Raw genomic sequence first — 24663 nt, 5'->3', positions numbered from 1 at the left:
TACACACACACAAGCATGTATGCATACAAAACACATACATGCAATATGTGTTGACCGTATATATATATATATATATATATATATATATATATATATATATATATATATATATATATATACACACACACACACACACAATATAAACAACATTCTCCGTTTCTCCACAACTAATTTCCAAATTAGCTGAATCCGTTGCTCTACTCATAGCGATATATAGCTGGTCATGCATGAACATGGGAGATAGCAGAGGTTACCAGAGCAAAAGACCTACGTGTTGTCTGTAGACACGCTCCTTTGCAAACGATCAGCTATTATTTTGTAAACAATGTTTCGAAACTGTCCATGTTTTCGAAAGGAGAGATCTCTCACATCTCTGCAGGAGAAGGTAGGTTTCTCTATTCTTGTGACAAAACTTACGTCCAGGTGCCAAATTTGCTTCAATTGATGGTATTACTCGGGTAGGAGGTGGTGGTGAGACAGGGGCAGGAGCAAAGGCGTGCAAAAACATGTATGCAATAGGTGTATGTACGTATATGTTTGTGTGTGTTGCCCATATATATATATATTATATATATATATATATATTTAGTTGTGATGTGAACATAACCGCTTCTCGCACAGGGCGTTCTATTTTCCTTGCTGGAAAGGTTCCCAACCCATGGGCAAAGTGGGGTTACATGATGGGGGGGGGGGTTCAAAAGGGTTGGCATATGCAACCTGATCACCTCTGCTGATCAAACTCCCAACCCATGCACTCCCATCACAGCACTGATTCTGCAGAACTGGGTTGGGTATGAAAACCAACTTTAAAGTATAAATATAGATGTTTTTGAATCAGCAATGTTTGGTTAAGTCCTATTTGGGGTGAAAAATCAATAAACTGATTCCTTATGGGGTTTTCCATTTAATCAGAAGAAAAAAAATCTATAAACCGATTCCTTATAGGACTTCTCACTAAAATTTACTACATCCCATTTTTAACCATAACGTCTACCAATTTTGATGTATTACTTAGGACTCATGGGATCTTTGAATGCTTTAAGTTCTCCAAAAACGGAATAAAAGAAAACAAAACAAAGCAATCGATGAGTGGAAAAAATTGATAAATTGATTTCTTATGGGATTTCCCAATCAAATTGTCTGCAAAATTTCAGCCAAAAGTTTACCAATTTCAACGGATTTCACTCAAATTTGACATTGACGTTACTTAGTTTGTTTTGAAATAAAGAGCTTGATTAGCTTAATAATCCTAACTTAATCCTGAGCAAAGCCGAGCTATACTGCTAGTATTTGATAAATTTCAAGGGTCTGTCAAACCAGGAAGTACCACTTTGTTTTATAAGGTTGTATATATAAACTCATTTGTGTTAAACTTGCTCCAAGTACACTGGGTCAAATTGATTACTTAAAATAAAATACATGTAAATATACAAAAGATATATATAATTGGAAAAAAAAAATTAAAACTTAAAATACATTTGTAAGTTCTTGAGTTTTAGGATAAGAGATTTCAAACAGCAGCTCAACTTTAATAATATAAGAGATTATTATTGTCACTAAATAAAATTTTATTAATATTCATCTTATCTATAATGTTATTCTATCAAATTAGATTTTTAAAATATGGTATAATATAGTTCAAGTATAGTTTGGTGTGTTCCCACCAAATTGTTAAAGTTAGTTCTGAACCCTTATGCATGATCATATTCATACACTCTTTCACAGTGTATTTGTAAAAGTAATGTAGTAGATGTTCACATGTGAAATATAGTAAGTTGAAAAATTTTAGATTCACTGAGATTAATCATGCAACTTCTAGACAAGCACTTCTAAAGATACTTAAAATCTAAAAATAATGTGTGAGGGAGATAATCCCAGTAAAATCAGTTGATTTGGGAAGTATAGACATGGCAGTTAGGAATGGATCTTGTCTTTAATGCCAACTGATGAAAGTAGTGGATATGTTTATTATTGGCAAACTAACAAGAACAACAGTTTACCTCATAAAGATCTAATAAATCCTCATGCGCATTATTTTATTGAGGAGGTGTGAATATGGCTGAAACATGTTACTCTTCATAGTCTATACTTCCCAAATAATTTTTTGGGAGTTACCTCTCTTACTGGTTGCTTTAGATTTTTGCAATCCTAGTGGCTACACTTGCTCCTTTTATTTATTCCTTCATCATAAATGGAAGCTAACAGATGTGTGAATGAGACCATTTGCCTTTATTTGGTGCATTTTTCTACAAACCAGCAGAGTGCACTCCACAGTAAACATACCAGCCACCTGGCAAAGAGTAAGTACCCTCTGAAGAACTGCAGGTCATCTGTATCATTCAGCCACAGTAGTGGTTGAATATATTCTTATGTCTACCATTTCATCAATTGCAGCAGCTTCCAAGCTTCACCGCTAATTCAGTTCTCAACTAAATTGCAAACTGTTAATAGTTTTAAAGAGGACACCTCCTTGGCTACACTTTGGCATAAATAGTTTGAGATTTGGTTCAGGAGAAAAAAAAGTTACATCAAAATCTCTGCGACCTCAAGAGGGACAGTAAGGCAGATGTTCATCTTCAATTAACATAAATTTTAAATTAAAAGTATACCTTTCTTAGGCTTAAATGGTAGAAAAATGCATGAGGAATTCAGAATCACTAGTCACAATGAACAAGAATTAGTAGGAAAAGAGTTATGAGGTAAAATGTTATGAAATTTCATGTCAGGAAGTAAGGGAGTAACGCTTCAGCAATAAGAATCTCTTATTATAAAAGGCAGATTTTATCTGTCTCCCTTTGTCTCTTATAGAAATCTACAATATAGGATTTCTTCAATTACAATTTACCTAGCATTTTTAAGAGTAGAATACATCGGGTCGTGCCAGGTCCGGTTTTTAAAATTTCAACCCCAATTAAGCAAAATTTTGAGAAAACTCACATTGTGGTGTGTAAGTGAAGTGCTTTTCTTAGTGTGCAACAATTAAAGTGAAAGTATTTACATAAAACGAGAGAAGTGTACCTTAAACCACTACTCAAAAAAAAAAACAACACAGCAAACAGAAACAAATAAATACATAACGATTTACTCCTCACGCAATTTCTTCAATTAGAGTTTACCTATGATTTTTCAAAGTACTTCCATTCGGTCATGGCATACAAAATTTCTTTCAATTTCACCCCCATTTCAGAAAAAATTCGAGAAAACTAAATATTTTACCATTTCACTCTTTCACTCTGCATTCCCACTTCCTCTTTACACACATAGACACGCAAATATATAAATAAAATTGTAAGCTAACATGTGTGTGTGAGTGTGTGACAGGAAAGTTTTTTAGGACGAATATAAGATCTAAAGTATATCCAAGTAGCAGAAAGATCGCCTAAAAGTGTATATAGATATTTAAATGTATTTATATATTCATCTATACACAGATGTATGTATAATGTGTGTGTATATATTTCCATAGAGGTAACCTTTCACTCCATACAAAGTTTTTTAGGACGAATATAAGATCTAAAGTATATCCAAGTAGCAGAAAGATCACCCAAAAGTGTATATAGATATTTAAATGTATTTATATATTCATCTATACACAGATGTATGTATAAGATCTAAAGTTATCTCTAAGTAGCACAAAGATCGCCCAAAAGTGTATATAGATATATAAATGTATTTATATATTCATCTATGCACACATGTATGTATAACGTGTGTGTATATATTTCCATAGAGGTAACCATTCACTCCATACAAAGTTTTTTAGGACGAAAATAAGATCTAAAGTTATCTCTAAGAAACAGAAAGATCGCCCAAAAGTGTATATAGATATTTAAATGTATTTATATATTCATCTATACACACATGTATGTATAATGTGCGTGTATATATTTCCATAGAGGTAACCATTCAATCCATACAAAGTTTTTTAGGACGAAAATATTTATATATAAAAGAAAGGTTGTGTGTCTGTCTACTCCGATTTAGATTCCTAACTACTCCCACATTTTGCGATGCAGTTTAACCAAAACTGGGTATCTTTTAGTCGTGATTCATATCGAGCCCTTTTGGGTATTAGCGCGCGTCTACGATGAGTCTACGATTTTACAAATAATTTACCATCATTTTTTTCCATTTTAATGCATATTTTTTAAAATAAAGGGAAGTAACTTTCAAACTTCACACCAATATGCGTGCTCATATGCGACGTAATATCACATCAGCAGCATTTCCTCACACACTCCTTGCACTTGGCGATGAAAATGGTAATATTGCCATCGATTCCATTTGTACCATTGTTAAGACGCCTTCTGATCTCAGAGATGCAGTGTTCCCAGATCTACAAGCTACTTATCAGAATATGGATTGGATTGGCAAAAAGGCTATACTGGCCCCGAGGAATAAAACTGTTCACCATATTAATGATGAAATACTAAAACTCATTCCTGGGGAAGTCTATGTATATCAGTCTATCGATACAACTCCTGACCCAGAGGACGTCATCAACTATCCAATAGAGGTACTCAATTCCTTTGAGCACCCCGGACTACCACCACACTTTCTCAAACTTGAAGTTGGTGCCCCTATAATGCTCATCAGAAATTTGGTTCCCCCAAAACAATGCAATGGCACACGTTTGATCGTTAAGTCCTTATCTCCCACCGTAAACTTATATCAATATTTGCCTGAATAATCATCATAATTCAGTGCAATCATTAACAGTACTTTCAAGCAATTCTGCTAGTAAGGAATATATTTCTGAAATGAATGTTTACTTTCTAAGGCAGCGAGCTGGCAGAAATGTTAGCATGCTGGGCAAAATGCTTAACAGCATTTCATCTGTCTTTACGTTTTTTGAGTTCAAATTTCCCCAAGGTCAGCTTTGACATACAGATTATTTAACTTTTTTTTTTAACTAAACACTTTCAAATTTCCAATACTGGTAGAATATGTCACATAGAACAGGGTTTATTCTTAACGTTTTTGACAAAATTTTGTATTTTAGAAGCAGTATTTCGTATGTCTTTACATTCAGAGTTCAAATTCCGCTGAGGTTAACTTTGCCTTTCATCAATTTCGGATCTATTTAATTAGACGTACAGATTATTTAATTAATTTTTTTTAACTAAACAATTTCAAACTTCTGATACTGGTAGAATGTTTCACAGGATTTACTCTTAATGTTTTTGACAAAATCTTGTGTTTTAGAAGTTATTTCTTCAGAAGTTACAGAGTGATAATAGACAAATTTGTGTTTGATAAGTGCCAATACACGAAACTCTCACCTTTTGACTCTAACTTCTGTTGATAATATATATACATGTTAGATATATGTGTAAAAAAAATCTCATCATGCAATTGAACCAATGAAAGAGCCTCTACCTGGTCGCTAGACATACTAAAAATAGCAGCCAAAGTATCCCCCTTCCTAAATTAGATGCCCATTGTATGTAATGTCCTAGATTATCCCTAAAAAGACAGTTTGCTGAAGGCTGGAATGCCTTTGATGATACATTTGCAGCTCCAATGTTTATTGAGGCTAAATAAGAACATTATGGTCAATTTCTTTATTAACACCCGCATGATTTTCACTAAGACAAAAAAAAAAAAATTTGATTTTTTGCGTGGAATCAAGTACCCTGACCTAATACGCTGCAAATCCCTTATTTTTTGGTTCGGAAAAAATGAGGTGGGGGTTCTCCCCTCAATCCCGGAATCATTGTGTTTTTTTTTTTGTTTGTTTGTTTGTCGTTTTTTTTTTTTTTAATGAATTCCTGTGACCTAATATTGCAAAATTAGGTTACTTAAGGTGAGCCTGGTAAACTGATGGTTTTGGGATTTTGTTGTTTGTAACTTTTGGTGAGCCATGGTGCAACCAACAGCATGGTAAAAATCCCTGCCATTAATTTGGTGTGGATGGGTAATATCAAATAATTCAATCACAACATATATTTAAATTAAACATGAAAAAAATTGAAACCTTATTATCACTTAATAACACTATACTTATTTAAGTAATATTTGGCTAATTTACTACCTTAAATACAGAAAAAAGTAACTAATTAGAAAAACTTACAAATTAGCTGAGCAGTTTTGTACAATAAATTTAAAAGATGAGAACTGTAAAGAGGGATAAATTAGAAGAACCGGCATTCTTTGCTGCAATATTTTAAGTAAAAAGTTTCTTATTCTTTACTTTACTACAAGTAATAGCTTGTCCTATACTTTTCCATGTAATTTAATATGCAGAACATTCCCTAGGTACTTTCCATCAACTATACTGTTAATACTTTTTACACCACCTTATCTAATGTAAAAAGCGTGATTTTAGGGAATTTTCACTGTTATTCCTAGCAGATTGAACAACTACATAGAGGCTGTCTCATTTGTTCTCAGGCTGTTATTTGTATGAGTATATGGTAACCCCCCTAGGTGTTGTTAATGTGTTTATTTATCTATGTTCTGTATTGCTTAATTATTCAGTGTACCATATCAACTGCAACTCCTTGTTGTCATTCTTGTGTTCTAACCATTCTCTACTCCAGATGGAAAGTAAATTGGCCTCTGATGTAGTGACTATGTGCCAAGGTATCCTGCATTTCGAAGCCTTCCGCACTCGCACGCCTGAAGCCTTGACATCTGATAATAATTTTATGAATTTGATCAACAGGTAATTATTCTTGTTTGCTCATATATATATATATACTTATTTATTTGCTACTTTCTGTTGCTGTTTTGTTTGTTTGTTTTGGTTTTTTTTGCTGTGTCACTTTCTTATCTATATTGATCTCTCTCATTTTTTTGCCCCTCTAGCTCTTCTATCTCTCTATACATCACCCTCTATAAGCCTCTCCACACTACTCCATCTTTCTCTCTCTCTAAACTTTCTTACACTTCAGTGTCCAAGTGATGCTCTTCTCAACCTTCCATTCTCTCACCAAGATATCTCAGCAATATGTTAGTGTCAGGGGTTGTCCTTATATTTGGATAGCTTGTTTAAAATACGCATCAAACACTCCTTGCACATAGAAACCCAATACAAACATGCACATACACACACACACACACATGTAGACTATACATGCAGTGTGTCCACACACTCGTTATTTGTTTAAATTGTTTCCCTTCCCTCGGATACCATGTTTAACCCACATAGTATTTCCTCCATTTCAGATGTCGAGAAAGTTGTGTGCTTGCTGAATCCACTGCAAGTTCTGTAACTGATCAAGAAGAGCTGCTGATGCTCACCAAGGTGACAATCCTATATATATATCATCATCATCATCATCGTCGTTTAACGTCCGTTCTCCATGCTAGCATGGGTTGGACAGTTCAACTGGGGTCTGGGAAGCCAGAAGGCTGCACCAGGCCCCAGTCTGATCTGGCAGTGTTTCTACAGCTGGATGCCCTTCCTAACGCCAACCACTCCATGAGTGTAGTGGATGCTTTTTACGCTCACAGAGTGGTTGGCGTTAGGAAGGACATCCAGCTGTAGAAACACTGCCAGATCAGACTGGAGCCTGGTGCAGCCTTCTGGCTTCCCAGACCCCGGTCGAACCATATATATATATAGTTTCTAAATTTTCTCATTAGCATTAATTGATTTATTAGTTTGACCAAATTACAATAATGGTCTTGGTTCTTTCTGCCTTTACTTCTGTTTAATGAATAAATTCATCCATTAATTTTTCAAACACTTTTTTTTTCTCCATGATAGCATGGGTTTGACAAATACATTGTTAAGGCACTGTTTTACAGAGACGCCCTTCCTGTCACTAATCCTTACCTGGTTTTCAAGTAAGGGATTTCTTATTCCACTCACCTTATTGTTGGCAGGAGAGACATCATCAATATCACTACCTAGCAATGTGATTTTCAGATGGACACACACACAGGGCTTCTTCTAGTTTCTGCCTAACAAATCTATTCACAAGGATTTTGTTGGCTCAGAGCCATTGAAGACTTTTACCTAAGTTGCTGCTCTGTAGGATTGAACTTAAAACCATGTGGTTAGGAAGCAGACTAACTACTCACACAACCATGCATACACCTATTGACAACCTTAATTCTAGCAATTTTATTAATGTATTTCACATAGGTTTCCACAGATCAGGGTTCTAGTTGTTCCTCTGATGCAACAAGTTCTTTGTACTATAGCATAAGTGGCTGAATATCTCTCAGACACTTTCACCATTTAATGTAAAATTCAAGGAGAATCAACACAGCAATATCAAGTGACAGCGTTGAGATAAGATTGGGGCTTGCAGACCACAAGTACAGTCCTCTTGATTTGCTTCCATGGGGTTTCTGTTGACCCAATTTTTGTTGATCAGGTTATGGTGAGCTTGAGGTTATTGTACCAAACATGGGATCAAACTTTGAACCCTATGATTAAGAATTGAACTCCTTAACCATTTGACCATGCACCAATAATGTGAAAATGTAACTTTAAACCTCTTTTAAGGATTGCTCTTCATATTGGAGCAGATGCAAGGTAAAGCTTTCTGTAGATAAGATACTAGTCTACAACTGGTGACTTTCTCAGATGACGTAGTACTTACGCAAACTCCGCAGTTATTGCCCCAAAACAAATGAAAACACTGACTACTGATTTGAACTCTAAATGGGTCAGCCATTCCAAAATCTGTACTTGGTAAGTCAAAGGTGTTCCTACCATAACCGCCTCAGCGTTTTCGCATATTTAGGAATACTTTGTCCAATATGTCCATTTTTTAAGATTGGAGAAGATTTGGTTGCTATTTCTTCTCATCTGAACAATCATATAGAGGTTACTTTATTTGGTTCATTGGTATTTGTATAAAATGTATCTGTGCCATTTAGTTTGTAGAAAATATTCAACCTAATGTGTGAACCGTCCAGCAATTTATTTGCCATAGAGACAGAGGAGTTGTCTTCATTTTGTATCACAACCAACATTTGTTTCATTTTCAGGTAATATTAACAACTATAATATTTTTTGCTATGGAGAAAACGTTGGGAAAAAAATAAATATATAAATATAAGTTGGTAATGTGGTTAAGACTATTCTAGAAAATCTTCAGATTCACATACAATTTGTAGAATTCTCTGAAAATGTATTTTCATTGCTGAACCATTTCTTTTGTTTAGACTCCATGTAATGGACAGCCTATTGACGAAAACTATGTGAAGACTACACTAGAGACTATTTCTGAGGAAATTTTGGAAGTGAAATCCAAATTCCATAGATTAAAAGAATCTTTGGACGTTGCCAAGGTAACAGGTGTTTTCTTTTGCTCCTTGTGTTTTAACCCTTTAGATACCAACCTGCCTGAAACTACCCCTGGATCTATGATACAAACTGCTTGTTATAAAATGACTTAAACCAAAACCGTCCATTAGAATTTCATGCTAATTTGTTCTAAACAGCAGCTTAATAAGAACAGTTATTTTAAATTTTTTATTTTTTCAAAACTAATTGAAACAAAGGCAGTATATTTCAAAAGAAATATGGTAACAAAAGTGTTAAGAGAACAGATTTATGTTAAAGCTAGCAAACCACTCAGCTAGGTGGGCAAATATCTACTGAAACCTGATATTAACATGCCTGAGATTGCCCTGAATTTATCATACAGATTTCATGATTTAAAGCAATCTAAATTAAAAGCTTCCATCAAAATTTCTTGTTAATTTATGGTCTGAATACCAGTTTAATAATGGCAAAGTTATTTTACTAAATTCACTTTTTGTCAAAATTAATTGCAACAAGCGCAGTATATTTTAACATAAATATAGTAAAAGAGTTAGATATAGTTCTACTGTTGTCTTTTCTTTAATTTTATTACTCCTACTTGACCTTCTAAATTCGTTTAAATCTACACTACATCAAAACTGAAACCCATTCTATACATCAGGCTCTCTTCACATGCACTGACCAACGCTTTTAGACCCGACTTCCAGTCAACGGGAAAACCTTTGTCAATCCGGTTCTCTCCCTTGCTACCAACAGCACCTATATGTCTATACTTAATCCAGTCTTTTAATGCAGTATACATTCTGATTGGTTGTGTAAACTATTCAAAGTGGTGGTCTATGGACACTGCTGATACGCAGCGAGTTTCCAGAAAAGAAAGAAGCATTATAAAATGCTTGTGTAATATTGTATTATTTGTTTACATAATAAATATAAGATAAAAAATATCAATTTTTATTATATTCATTATATATATTGTTTGTGGTGTAAATCAATATTAAGAAATATTACTGGTCCCTGAAAAAAAAAACTGTCATTACACCATAACAGATAGTTTGAGAAACACTGGTCTAAAAAATACATGTACACAAGCTTACGTAGTGGCAACACAGAACGCACAAGTATGGCACCCTACAACCATAGACATGATTGTTAACTCATCTAACACCCCCCCCCCCGTCACTCTCATCACGCTCACTTATCACCATAGATTTCAAACACTTCTTACTAGTTATTTAAGTCCCAAGTCAGCACTAATACATCTGACGCGTGATCAAATGGAGTTGCAGGTATGACAACCTCAGCTTTTTTTTTTTTTCTGCATAGTTCAATATGTCCTTTCTAACTGAAGATGCTACAATTTGAGTTGAAGGAGATATGACTGTTATTTCTGTTAGTCTCAACAACCATGTGGTGGTTAATTTGTTTGACTCATTAGCATTTGTATAGAATGTACTTGTGACATTTACTTTGTAGAAAATGTTACGTCTGATGTGTGAACCTTCCAACAATTATTTGTTATAGCTAATAGAGTAGAGAGTTGCCATTTATTTTCTACATGTCAGTCACATTTTGTATCATAACAAATATTTTGTTTCCTTTTCAGGATAATTTAACCCACCAAGTCAGTGCCATCAAGGCTATAGTGGCTTCCCATCATAAGCTGATGTCAGAGATCCGTACCATTCTGAAGTCAGTAGCAAAGGTAATTTCCTTTCTTCTGTGCTGTATGGATTTGCTAAGTGTGTGGTGTCAATAGAATTTGCTATCTTTGATGTGTAGTGGCTGTAGGAATTGGAGTCTTTGGTGTATAATGGTGATCGGTGTTGATGTTATAGGCAAGTTAAACCCTTATTTCCCAAAGTCTGTTTTTTAAGTTGACAACAACTTTGGGAAGGGCATGGTTTTGCCATGTTTTAAAATTTCAAGTTTTGAATTTATTTATGCAACAAAACCTTAAAAGTTATTCCAGTATATTCTTTGCCAAAGACACTAACATCCTTAATGACTGCCTCTTCATCACCACCACCACCATCATGACTATAATGACTAGAGCCTCACTTTTTGAGGTAGAGTAACGGTACTCTCCTCTGATATTTTCTTACCTATGTGTTTAAACTCTCTGATGATCATAACTATTTCATGTTGTTTGTGTGAGATGGGAGTGAGAATTTGAATTATCTAAATATGTCTTTAAAGCTTGAAGAACAAGATTATGGCACCACACCACAACCTGGTAGCATTCGAGATTACCTATCAACTTACAAGAGTTTCTCTGAGAACCTAGCCATGGCCCTCAAACTAGCTGTCAGTGAAGATGTTTGCAAGGAAGATATGAGGAACGCTGAGAAAGTGATTGACTATTTGAAAACCTTAACTATTGGGTAAGTATGTCACTTTAGTCGAATGGATGGCTGTATCACTGTTGTAGTTTGGTGGATATGTTGCTGTTGAAGTTAGATGGATCTGTTGTTGGTGTAGTTGGGTAGGTATGTTGCTCTGGTAATACCATGTGCCACAGATGCCATTAGTTGGCTTCATACACTAGTTAGTAGTAAATGGATATATAGGGGACAGTGCTTGGATTAGTGATTCCTTGTGGATACAATGCTGTCACTGCTAATTGGCTCAGAAAACCCAAGTACCTGCTCCCTGAGTGAATGCACTAAGAGACAGTGGTAGGAGACTAGCCCAAGAACATGAAACAGTACAGTCCTTTATTTATTTTTCATTTAGTGGAGGGAACATACATAGTTATAGTTTTGGAGATTCATTACATCAATGTGGCAGATGAACACTGTCAGTAGCCATTAGTTTGTGGACCTGGCACTATTTTAAAAGGATGTGATTTTATTACACAGTGAGTAATTACTGGTGGCACAATTGTTAAAGTGTAGTTTGTGTGTGTGTTTATATATATATATATATAAAAATATATATAAACCAAATACGTTGGTATAAATCCAAGCTATTTTATATACTCACTAGAAGGGTTGAAGTCTCAACTGCAAACTAACATTGGTTAATTTTAGGGCAGTTGTAGCCCTCTAAAATTTACAGTGAAATATGTTGTTGTTGTTGTGGGTCCTTACACATATTTCCATTTGCACACTTCATACATTCACTGACAAAATGTTCAAACCTGCTGCTGCACTCACATCATTAAAACCAAGTTTCCATTGTTCTTAGTAATGAAATATGGCTTTATGTTTCTTTACAGAATTTATGATAACCTGATTTCCTTTGCTCCCCCACTTATCTCTGAGAAGGATTGGGACGATGAAGAAAATGGAGCAATGAATTTTGTGTCTGGTAAGTTATTAAATTACAGAGCTTTATCCACTGTATACCATATTTGCTAATGTATAGGACTCAGTCTTGCACAAAATGCCCTTTCATTTTACATGGATATTTTGTGGGGGAAAAAAAAAACAAATTTAGTACGTTTCATCATACCTACTGAATGATATTTTAACATGGTTTTGTAGGGAACAATGTATATTTCTATACATGTAACTACAAATATACTGGGATAAATTATGAAACCATAAATTTATTGTAAATCAACTATGTTACACAATTATATCATATTTCAGTTTTATCCACTTTCCAATCAGATGTACAGCTGGTTATGTTTCGATTAGGAGAATTATTATACAGGATGTAAAACTTGTATTTTTGTCTATTTTGTATTACTGCCATCCACCACTAGAGTGGTGCACCACTGCTATGATTTTGTTGTCATCCACTTGTTGCAAATAGTTCACAAGTAGATAAAAATTTAGCATTTCTCAGATGTGGGTTATGTATCCTTGTGAAGGAGGTCGAAAGAAATGACATGACCTCTTCATGTAATTGCCGAAGCACCATAAGCAATTTCCCATGAGTTTGTGCTAACAGACTGTAATTTGGCACCTTTTCAATATTGTTCCCATAGAACTTACACTCAATCAGCTCTCTAACCTAAGGCATCCGTAATATGACTGCATTAGATGCAGAGCTTTTTCTTTTTTTTTTATAGAAAATGTGCATCTTATACTCATGAAAATACAATACTCCCTTTTATTCCAGTTGGTACCTTTTTAGCCATCAACTATTCTCTCGGTTATATTGTTACCAATACTGATTCCAGTCAAATAATGCTCCTTTTGTCTGTCGTATGTTAACCTCTTTGATGCCAATCAAACAACCATTATTTGTCCTATACACATGCATACCTTATACTTCTCTTTTTTTTTCTCTCTCTTTCACTTCCTTCTCATCCCCCCTCCTATCTCATCTACTTTCCTGCTTTTCTACTCCTTGCATTAAACCCCGGTCACCAACCAGGCCGCTAACCACACCTATTTTATGTTTCAGCCCTGAAGAAACCATTGGACAAAGAGCCTTGTCTGCTGAAAAAGATGACCCCTCTTGGGAGAGAGTTGTTTACTGGAACTCCTCCAGGTACTCCTCAATCAGGAGTAGCAATTAAATCAAGTAGAATACATTTTATTCTTTTCTTTTGTTTATTTACTTGGATGGGACTAAAACAGATAATGGTTGAAGTGAGGTGGAGATGGTTGGGGATAAAGGTGGTGTAGAATTGGTGGTAGTGAAGGGGAGGAGGTGGTGGTGTAGAGATGGTGGGGGTATGTTTGTATATTAATCTCAATCAAGTGTAAACAATGTCCAGTCATACAGTCCATCTGGCTACATGTCACTATTACAGCCATATTGTAAAATTTGGTTGCATTTGCATGTCACATGGTCTAACAAGCACTCAGGCACAAATGGATGGTTAAGAAGTTTGCTTTGCAAATTTGAAGTTGCAGGTTCACTCCCAGTGCAAGCATTTGGGGAAAGTGTTACCATCCATAGTGTTAGATAGACTCAAGCTTCATTGGTGAAAATGGGCTGAAGTAAATTTTGTGGAGATTTGTTGGTAGGATTTGTACCTGTAATTAAAAATTGTCAGCCTTGGCGCAGACCATCATGTACATTTTACTGGAGGATTACGTTAAGGCTAGAGATAGCTGAAATGCACAGTCACTTGCATTATGATGTAATTACTAAACAGTCTCATTGTTTAATAATTAAAATACTCATTGTTGGAACTGGCAAATAATCTAATTAGGTTTACTTTACTAATGACAAATCATTGTCTTAAGTACAATAATGGACTGAATATGACAGGCTACTGTCCTAGATATAATGATTGGTTGCTGTTCTAAATATAAACTCATTGGATAAGTTGAAATTAATTAGTGATTCATTTGTTCATCTGTGAAAATTTGTTTTTATTCTTTTAGATATTGGCAGTGTCAAAAAAATAGAAAAAGTGTCCAGGGATCCACGTACTGGTAAAGGTAGGTTTTATTTCAATGTTTGTCTCAAAGTAGCATAAGCAGATATTTGTTGGTGTCACATCAATCAACTCCACTTTAACATTATGTTTGATGAACAGACCATGGGATTAATATTTCTTGCTCTTATCCATTTTAAGAAATTATTTGTTTTTTTAAAGTCTGGGACTTTACAATGTATAACATATGGTCTTTATTTTTAACATGGTAAAAAGTAGATTTGGCTGCTATTGTGACCAGAGGTTCAGTTTCTGTTTGAAAAATATTTGTACAAAGAAAACTTTATACTAAAACACACCCTTGGTCATCACATACCCTTTACTTTGATTCCAGCCAAACAACTTGTCTTTATCTTTCACACACACACACACACACACCTTCCTTCTTTCCCTATCTTTTCTACTCCTCCATTAATTCTGCTACTCTTAACTTCCAGATAGTCATGAAGACTCCTAGACAATGTGCTGTGCTCTTTGGCAAGGGTTGTTTTTTTCTTTTATGGTAATTACCTCAGTTTGCCTGACTGACTACAAGTGCTACTCCCATGCAAGGAGTAATCTAAGAAAGGAAGTGCATCCAGCATTTCCTCTCTAACAATTTCTATCAAAATATTTAAGTTATCAGATGTTGAGCAATGTCTTCTGTTAACCTTTGTGTTTGTCTATCTCATCCAAGTCTTAACCTACAGGCGTCTCCCTCACATTTTCTTGCTATTCATATTATGGTTCTCTCCCAGAGACTGCACATTAAATATTACATCAGCCTTTCATCTGAAAGCCCACCACCCATGTGTTTCTGCAATACCCCAACTTCTTATCAATGTTTCCCTTTTATCATATCAATTTCATTCACCTTTTCCATTGTTAAAATCCTATTGGATCCCCTGTTTCCAGTAATGCTTTGATGCTATGAAAGTGAGTATTTGCAATTGACATGGTCAAAATGCATCAGGCAATTCTTGCTAGCCTCTGCTAGGACAAGTACCAGTCAAGTACTGGGGTCAATATAACTGACTATTCCCCTCCTGCTAAATTAATGGTCCTGCAATTATATTAGAAACGTTTATCTTGAACAAAACATGTAGAAAAGGACATAGATTTCAGAAACAGTGTTGTGTCTATAAGAAATTTCATCTCGGATAAAAACTGCAATATCTTACCTGTCTAAGGTGTATATACATTATGATACACAGATCACCATCATCATTATTTAAGCAGCCATTTTCAATTCTAGCATAATTTAGACAGTTTGACTAGAACTGGTAAGCCAGAGAGCTGCACCAGGCTCCACTCTATTTTGGCTTGATTTCTACAGCTGGATGCCCTTCTTAATGCCAACCACGCCATAGAATGTACCAGGTGCCTTTCACGTATCACTAGCACTGGCCATGACTGCGATTTCACTTAGCTTGACATTTCTTCTCTAACACAGCAAATTACCAAAAAGCTCTATCACTTATCATTGGATGAGTATCTAGCTACAAGGTTTATCTGTTTGCTGGGTGTAAAAGAAATTTCTAGAGCAGAGTCCAACCCACTCCCATTGCTTGTACAGTCTCTGCATTATGGATTACACTACACATCACCTGCTACACCCTTACATTGAACTAGATTTGGTAGATCTATTTCCATCATTTTATGGTTGTTTTTTGATGTCTTGCCACATGCTATGGTCCCATATCATCTTCATAAGATTTAATTTGCTGCAATCAGTTTTCACCACTTCTTCCCATGCCCTCTCTTTCTATTTGGATTACTCACACTTTAACACAACTGTCATCCTCCACATGTATGCCAAATCTATATCAGAACAATCTTCTCTCTTAAAAACATCATCTAATTCCTCTTATATCCAGTTTTTTTTATATCAGCTCACTTGTGTTCTATCGTTCATGCCCACTAACATCACACATCTAATGGAGCAGGCATGCCTTATCTCTTTATAGCATTTTCATGTCCTCCACATTCAGTGCTGATATGTTGTTACTATGCAATGTTGCACTTCTTATATAATTTTTCCATCTCCTAAGAGAATTCTTACCAGCAGAGATAATAGTTCTCATGAATATTTTCCATCCTGTTCTTACTTTGGCTATTATTCTTTTGGAACACTCCAAGCACAGATAATTAGATCGCTTGGTTGGCAGAACTTATCTAGGGAGTCCTTTGAGTATTTGAAAGAATTTATTTTACAGGAGCTATTGCTGCATAAAGAGCATATCTGCTGTTTATGCAATATCTCTGTCAGCCAGCTTGTTTTCCCACTGCATCTCTTGTGCACCCACACATTGGCAATATCCTGACATACCTACCTACTCCTCTCTTGCATATTGAGCAGGATCACTCTCCAGAAGGTAATAGTCCTGTCTTATTTCCTTCTATGTTTGGAATTTCTCTAACTTTTTGGCCAATTCAACTGCAAGAACTAAGACATCAATATGCGGTTCTCGTGGACAGCCAGTCTTAAACTTCTGTTATACTCTGGAGACCTATAACAAACAGGAGGGAGTTGAGAAACAAGCTCTGGTGAGCTTCCCTTCAGTCTAAATTTGTTGAACTTGTTACCAGTTCTCACCTTGCTGACAGCATTTTATTTCATGGCTTGCATTGTTCTCATAAAACATTCATCTACACTAAGTTTTCTCATGAACCACTAGATTACAGAGTGGTATTCTGTCAAAGAATTTCAGGTATAGTGGCTTGCACATTAAGAATTAGAAAGAGGGCATCTGTAGTAACTTGTCCTAGCACAAACCCAAACTGCATCTCATCTAAACTGATTTTCTTAACTAGTTGTATTAGTTCAATGTCTCTGGAGTTGCCATCTTTCAAAAGCATCTCTTTTTCTCTTGTTGAGGATGATACTGCCACACCAATCACTTGATGACCCTTTCCCTGCTTACCTGATTCACTATATGTAAATGACTAGCAAATTCAACTCCCTTTGATATTTTCAGTGTCTCAGGGATCATCCCTAATGGATCAGCTAGTCCCTCTGTCAGGTCTACTTAGAACAGTTCCTCTCTCCCATTCTTTTTGTTCCACAACCTCTTAGCAATTCCAGGCCTCTTTTTTGTGTCAGTAAGGATGTATAAGCTGTTATTATTACATATACAGTCTCACTAAGGCATTTTGATTCAGAGTAGCACAACCATTTGAAATGTGGAACACTTTTCCCCTTCTATAGCAGTTTCTTTATATTCTTCCTTGCTTCCTACTTTGTCCCATTTTTTCCAGGTCTTTCTTTTAATACAGTGTGTATATATATATATATATATATGTGTGTGTGTATACATACACATGCACAAATGTCCTATACAGTAAAATGATCCACCTTGATTTGATTCTTATGTGAAGAAATAACAAATTAAAATTTTCACTGTAAAATTTCATTAGATATTACAAGAGTAGCAAGCAGTAAATGTGAAAATGTATTTAAAGTTTTATCTCTGTCAATATATATTTTCATATATATACCCACACACTCATGCAACATTTACCTTTATCTTTCTAGCTATCCAAGAACGCAATTCCTATGCTGTAAGCGTGTGGCGGAGAGTAAAGATGAAATTGGATGGACGTGATCCTGATGCTAATAAACGTCTGACTGCTCAGGAACAGGTAACAATAGCTTGCTCAAACTTCGTTATAGTTTGAAAGAAACTGTTTAAAGAAGGCAGTTGTGTGTAACTGTGACTGATGATTAAACTTTACGGTAGAGAGGTGTCTATGGGTAGTAAACGAAGGTAGATGGGTTGTGGACCAGTTTAAGGTTAAAATAGGGTCTGGATTTAAATTTGGTAAAATAAGCACCTGATGGAATTAGAACCCAGACTGCCTGGTAAGCAACCCAGTTTATTTACCTATTATGCTGCATGTTCTTTGATTATTCTTTCCAACAAAATATCTTTGTTGTCAAAATAACCCCCCCCCCCTACCTCACCCACTTGTTTCCTTTTGATATAATTTTGCTCTGTTCTGCCTGGCTTAAATTATCTCTCATTGACTATGAAAACTGGCCAAGATCCTTAAAGAATAGTTATCAAGATCTTTGTTGTTGCTTAGTAGTGATCGAGCAGGCTTACAATCAAAGACATACCAGCCATAACGTTTCCATTTTATTTTTCAGGAACAGTAAGGGTGCACGCTTGGCTGTGTGGTTAAGAAATTTGCTTCCCCAGCCACATGGTTTCAGGTTCAGTCTCACTGCTTGGCACTTTGCACAAGTGTCTCCTTCTACAGTTTCAGGTTAACTAAAAGCCTTGAGAGTGGATTTGGTTGACAGAATATGAAAGAAACCTGTCACATGTGTGTTAGTGTTGTCATGTGATAGTTGCAAATGAGTCACTGTCATACGAGTGGTATCTTTCGTTTCTGATATTCCATGAAAACATGTCTGGCCCTGGAGGGGAAATACCACCATACTTGGAAACAGGTGAGGGTTGGCAGCAGAAAGAACATCCAGCCATAGAATTTCCATCTGACCCATGCAAGCATGGGAAAACAGGCATTAAAACAATGACAATGATGGTTATATACGAGACTACTTTCTGTCCTCCTGCTTTTCAGATAGAAGAATGGGATTTAGTGAGATTTCCAACAATTTGAACAACCATCTAGAAGCTTTCTTAGTTTATCAATGGTCTGATTTTCCTGAAATGTATAAAGACAAGTCAACCTGGTAGAACCAATTCATTCCTAGATTACTAACTGTTCAAATTCCCAGACTATAAAGAATAAAAAGAATCATAGATTTAACTTTCTAGAAATTTAACATGTCTAACCCTTTAGCATTCAAATTCTATCAAACTTGATACTTGTTTGTTCACATTGTTTTGAATTAATCATGCATTATCTTGTGTTGAGACAGTCTCCAAGCTCTGTTTACTTAATTTTGCATGACAAGACAAAAACTAAGTTCCATTCCGTGCTTGAGTAGTTAGCAAATAGGAAGGGCATCCAGCTGTAAAAACAATTTCTCAAACCATTTTGCTTAAGAAAACAAAAACTTAGATGTTAAAACAAAAGTAAAGTTTATTTAATCCTCTTGTTACTGTATTTCTGATTATCTACACACTCTTTATTTCAATTAATTTTGAAAATAAAGAATTTACTAAAATATCTTACTGAGCTGATAATTGGGGACATAAATTAACATGGAATTTTAATGTAGATCCCTTTATATAAAAAGCTACTGTCATAGAAGCAGGGAGTCTTTGGCAGGCTGGTATCAGAAGGGTTCATTTGGTCAGCGAAATTTCAATTACAGAGACATGGACCCCACTTCTATTGCAATAGAATCTTGTTACTATGAAATTACATGTCAAAGAACAGAAGAGCTGATTCAGTCAACTTCATAATTCTAAGAATATTATTGTTTGTGTGTTGATGTTAGAAAACATTTTTAGGTGACACCTTGAGCCAGTAAAATAACGACCTCTTAAATATTGAAGTGGATTAAATCACTATCAACATTTAATGTCCAAGTTTCATGCTCCAATGTCCACTTGCCCTTCCTAATGTCAACCACTTTCCAGCATATACTGGGTGCTTTCTTTCATGTCAAAGGCACTATTGTGAGATTGCCTCCAAGAGGTGGCTTTGTTAGAAGAGCAGGATTAAAAGCATCTAAGAAGGAGCCAGAGCAGAAGAGGTTTCTGGCTGTAGAGGGTTCACATAGCTAATCACAGTTTAGAAGAGAGTGGGAAATGATCAGTGTAGGAGCTGGGAAGAAGTAAAAAGAGTCAATGAGGTATTTTGTGTGGACCCTCGAGGTACAAGGTAAGTAGGAAATGTAGAGAGTCCTTTCTGATAAATGTGACCTCATGCTACTGTTAGAAACCATTGTTGTACATGGCAGAAACAGTAAAGCAATGAAATGAACTAAATGCCAATATTTCATCTTGCTAAGTTTGAGCTCATTTCTACTTATTTTGTTGAACCAACTAGTTTTATGGCAATGTAGACATACAGTTGTGATTTGTGCTAAAATATTTGAAAAACATTTTGTTTACATTCCTTAAAAAAAACACTTCAATCTTATCAGGTCATAACAGTAGTTCTGAACAAGGGTCCACTTGGCCTTTGTGGGTTTATAAAAAGATTTTGTTAAAATTTTATGTACAATAAATTGGTTATACTTCTGCAATACACAAAATAGTTTGGCAATTTTTTTATACAATTACAAAAATAGGGTTTTTTAAACATCAAATGGCTAGGGGTTCAATATAGTAAAATAGAAATCAAAGGATTCCATAGGTAAAAAAATGGTTGAGGTAAAACATACTGCAAATGAATTGCCAACTGTCTAAAATGTATCAATGCCTATTATAATGTATGAGGACAGTTGCATCAAGAACTACCAATCTCTAATTGTAGAGGGAAGATGTGAGATGAAGTAGTAAGAAAGGATCTACATTGGGACTCAGAGATGACGGGACCAAGACTCCTAGCTGTGCTTGAAAAAAACATGTCAAGCTAAGTAAAAGTGTGGGTGCTGCATAAAATGCACCCAGTAACTCTGTAAAAGGGTCGGTGTTAGGAAGAGCATCCAGCCTTGGAAATTATGCCAAAACAGTCCTTCAGCTACTGTCCAACCCATGCCAGCATGGAAAACAGGCAATAAATGATGTAGAATTGCATTTAAAATAGAAAGGAATTGAAATCATTGTAAACTGCATTTATATAAAACTGATAAATAAAAAAAATACCTTCTTCCCCAGCGAATCAAAATTATTTTAGTCAAGTTTATTCTTTAAACTTGATTAGAGTGGGGGTTGCAGGAAAGGCTAGATAATTGGGGAGCACAATGTGATGTACATGTCTCAAAGTTGGTTCCAGCAAAGAATTGAAAGTAGCTATTGGGAAATGCAACTAAATTAGTTTTGCCTTAACTACACCTTGCAGTGCTCCAACTTAATAGCTGACAGTAATAATTGAAATAAGCTATAATGCCTCATCCCATCAAACAAGAAATTTTTAAATTAGGTTGGATGAAGGCAATTCATTGGTGTAGAAGTGGCTGAGTGGTACTTGGTTGACTGGAGGCTACAAAGGCCTTGTGACAGGATTTGATAGATAGCAAGTGAAATAGCCTATTGTGTTTATATACATGTGTCACAATTATGCTAAAGCTTTCACTTTTAATATCCTGTGAAAACAGATTTAATCAAAGGAAAATATTACCTTAGAAACAGGTAGGGGTTGGCAACAAGGGCATCTAGCTGTAGGAAATCTGCCTCAACAAATTTTGTCTAATTCATGCAACCATGGAAAAGTGGATGTTAAAATGATTATGATTGAAAATATTTGTTGTGTATATAACCAGTGCTTTTAAAAGCACCAACTATTTGTCAATGATTTAACTGTAAGGTTGGTAATTCTAATGGACTCATTGTTATTACAGGTGGATTTTGTTCTGAAGGAAGCAACCAATTTGGACAACTTAGCTGTCTTATATGAAGGCTGGACACCCTGGGTTTGAACTTGGAACTTCACGCATTGCCTCTATTTGATTTCAACTCATCGAAGCAGTATCCTCAAGTGTCCTGAATCCCACCGCATCAGTGTGCTGCCGTAACAGTGTGATTTCCACTGGAAGCATCAGCAGAGTACCTACCAACACCACGTGTGTGTATGTGTGTCTGAGAGTGTGTGCAAAGTACGTACCACTGAATGCAGAAGCGGCATTGGGTTTAAGAGAGACACTACTCCCTCTGATGAAGAAAGATTATGCTAATGCATGACAGCTATAGACTCACCAAATTGGTCTATGGCCTTCTTGTGATGCTGCATGCCCTATTACGAAGTCTCATCACGTGTAACCATCAGAAATAGAAAAATATAAAACAAAAATGGCAAGAGCAAACCCATCCCAAGAAAGCAGGCCCGGCCGAAGGGCCTCTTAATATAAAGTCATTTGCTTTTGAGTAATGAAGCTGATCAACATGCTAAATTTGCGAGGAGTACCTAGCCCAACTAGTACTACACCTCAAAAAAGCTACTAGCAGCTAAGTGCTGCATATCTATGAAGACTAAATAAAAAATTAAAAAAACTTTAAATCTATGAATTTGAAGACCCTAGAAACTTTCAGTACAGTTTGCACATATTTTAGATTTTACTTTCTTTCCTCCTGCTAGTTTCACTTAACCCTGAGAATCCCTTTCTTTTAAGCTGGTGTCAGCCTGCCTCTTCACGCTACTGCTTTATTTGTAAAGAGAGGCAGAGCATGTCTGGTTTGGAAATCTCCAAACCAACAAACAGCTTTATATCTTTACATTTTACTTGATTTTCTTTCATGTTATCTTCCACCCACCAACAGTTTTAGTGGGCATTTTACTTACTTTTATCAATATTTGCCTAAACTTCCACACATTGCTATTTCTCTCTCTCTCTTTTTTTTAACACTCAATTTGTAACTTTAGTTATTTAGCCAATAAAAATTTTAATAAAATTTCAGGTTTTTATTTTATTAAAATTATTTCTAGCTATATTTCTGGAAAGAGCAGTTAAGAAATAAATCTGTCAAAATATGCAAGGGGTTAGAAACCATATCCAGGCCTCAAAGTGGAAAATAAATAAATAATAAAAAAAAAAGAGTTCTGTAAAACATTTTTATTATGAGAAGCAGTAGTGTTGCTGCAGAATAAAGTCCAGCCGGAAATGGGAAGTGATTACTACTTCATGATGATCTGATGTTGGATGACTGTACATAGACTTAAGGTTTCGTCAGGGTGCTATGACTCCAATCTGAAAAAAAAAATTACAAGAAACAAGATTAAATAGGGAAAAGAACCAAGCAAAACACTAATTTTGTAATCTCTCACACTCTTAAATGTTTGTAAAATTTAACTTGCATTTAAAATTAATTTATTTAACATGAAAAATTGGAAAAAAATTCACATTTTTTGGATGAGGCACTAACAGAGAGGGATATATACAAACCCTAGTATGTTACTGGTACATAATATATTGACCCCCACCACCTGATAGCATTTTAAAAACTAAGTGCCTTAGTGTTGAAAATATAAAATCCAGTTCTATTTCAGCCATGACCACCAGTCTTAGCATTTCATATTTAATATGTCGGTGGGTGGAGACTGAAGATTTGGACGGGTATTCAACAATGTTGAGAATTAATAGAAACCACCCATGTGTCTGAAACAAACTTCCAAACAAATGGAGTTGCTGAATTTGTACAGACAGTTAGTTGAAGAGACTCTAGGCAGGGGCAAGAATTTGCAACAGCATTATTTCACATTCACACAGCATCATGTGTGTCTGTAATAGCACAAAGAGCTAACCATTTGGTGCAGTTGATTTGGAGCCAAACAAAGAAGAAAAAGCAAATACAAAGAAAGTCACTGTAGTGGGGAAGGGTTTTTTTATGTTTTAGAAGGGGAAGGTATAAATGCATTTAAGCAATGAAAGTTAAAGAAAACTGAAAAGCCAACCAAATTTCACTTTTAAGTTAAAATGTATAAAAGAAAAATAAATTTCAAGTTGTGCCAGGCCTACATTAGGTTTCTGACACTGGCACTGGAAACAACACCCAGACATGCCAGCAGCAGCAGCAGCAGAATTACACACAATACCAATTGTCTTGGAGGCTCAGAAGTCAACTGTGCCGCAAACCCCTGTTTACTACATTTTGTTTTCATTCGTCCCAAAACTATCCAATTCAAAACAGGAGGAAAAGAATAGAGCAGCACTGAGTGGAAGATGGAGAGATAGAAGAAATGGAAAAAGTTACAGTATAGATATATAGATACATATTTTCAATTTCAAGCCTGTAACCTAAGCTAGATGCCAAGACAAGGAGGGCTGTAGACAATAGGGCAAAAAGGAAGTTATTTCCTTCTTTCAATAAAATAAGAGGGGGGGAAAAAAAAAAACAAACAAACTGGTGGATAGAAGAGGAAACTCATGCAAATTTTCCCCAGGTTAAAAATGTGTTAGGTAATAGGTAAAATACACATGATCCACTACACAATTTAATAATATGACCCCAGTCTTGAAGAGCCATTCCAGAGACGAGAACTGAGGGGGAAATGGGGTTAAGAGAATTGGAAAGTCAAAAAAAAAGACAAA

At 35.5% G+C, this 24663-nt stretch overlaps 2 protein-coding genes across 6 annotated transcripts in view; one reads left to right on the top strand and one right to left on the bottom strand.

Moving 5' to 3' along the window:
• The window catches only part of LOC115214150 (serine/threonine-protein kinase SMG1), a 185790-nt gene extending 162762 nt beyond the window's left edge, over positions 1 to 23028 (top strand). For both annotated transcript variants that reach the window (XM_036504994.1, XM_029783223.2), the window contains 10 exons: positions 6543 to 6667; positions 7171 to 7249; positions 9127 to 9252; positions 10836 to 10934; positions 11429 to 11613; positions 12450 to 12541; positions 13589 to 13708; positions 14521 to 14577; positions 18088 to 18194; positions 21979 to 23028. In XM_036504994.1, coding sequence (XP_036360887.1) covers positions 6543 to 6667; positions 7171 to 7249; positions 9127 to 9252; positions 10836 to 10934; positions 11429 to 11613; positions 12450 to 12541; positions 13589 to 13708; positions 14521 to 14577; positions 18088 to 18194; positions 21979 to 22056 — 1068 coding nt within the window. In that variant the 3' untranslated portion in view covers positions 22057 to 23028. The remainder of the gene's footprint in view (positions 1 to 6542; positions 6668 to 7170; positions 7250 to 9126; positions 9253 to 10835; positions 10935 to 11428; positions 11614 to 12449; positions 12542 to 13588; positions 13709 to 14520; positions 14578 to 18087; positions 18195 to 21978) is intronic.
• Positions 23029 to 23172: 144 nt separating this feature from the next.
• The window catches only part of LOC115214165 (heterogeneous nuclear ribonucleoprotein D-like-A), a 32088-nt gene continuing 30597 nt past the window's right edge, over positions 23173 to 24663 (bottom strand). For all 4 annotated transcript variants that reach the window (XM_029783246.2, XM_029783245.2, XM_029783247.2 and 1 more), the window contains one exon: positions 23173 to 23322. Coding sequence is in view for 1 of the 4 variants with exons in the window: in XM_029783247.2 (XP_029639107.1) it covers positions 23291 to 23322 (32 nt within the window). In the remaining 3 variants the exon portion in view is untranslated. The remainder of the gene's footprint in view (positions 23323 to 24663) is intronic.

This window comes from Octopus sinensis, linkage group LG7 (genome assembly GCF_006345805.1).
Source record: "Octopus sinensis linkage group LG7, ASM634580v1, whole genome shotgun sequence".
NCBI classification, from domain to species: Eukaryota; Metazoa; Mollusca; class Cephalopoda; order Octopoda; family Octopodidae; genus Octopus; species Octopus sinensis.
Note: the sequence above shows the minus strand (reverse complement) of the source record. Positions and strands in the feature narration are given on the sequence as shown.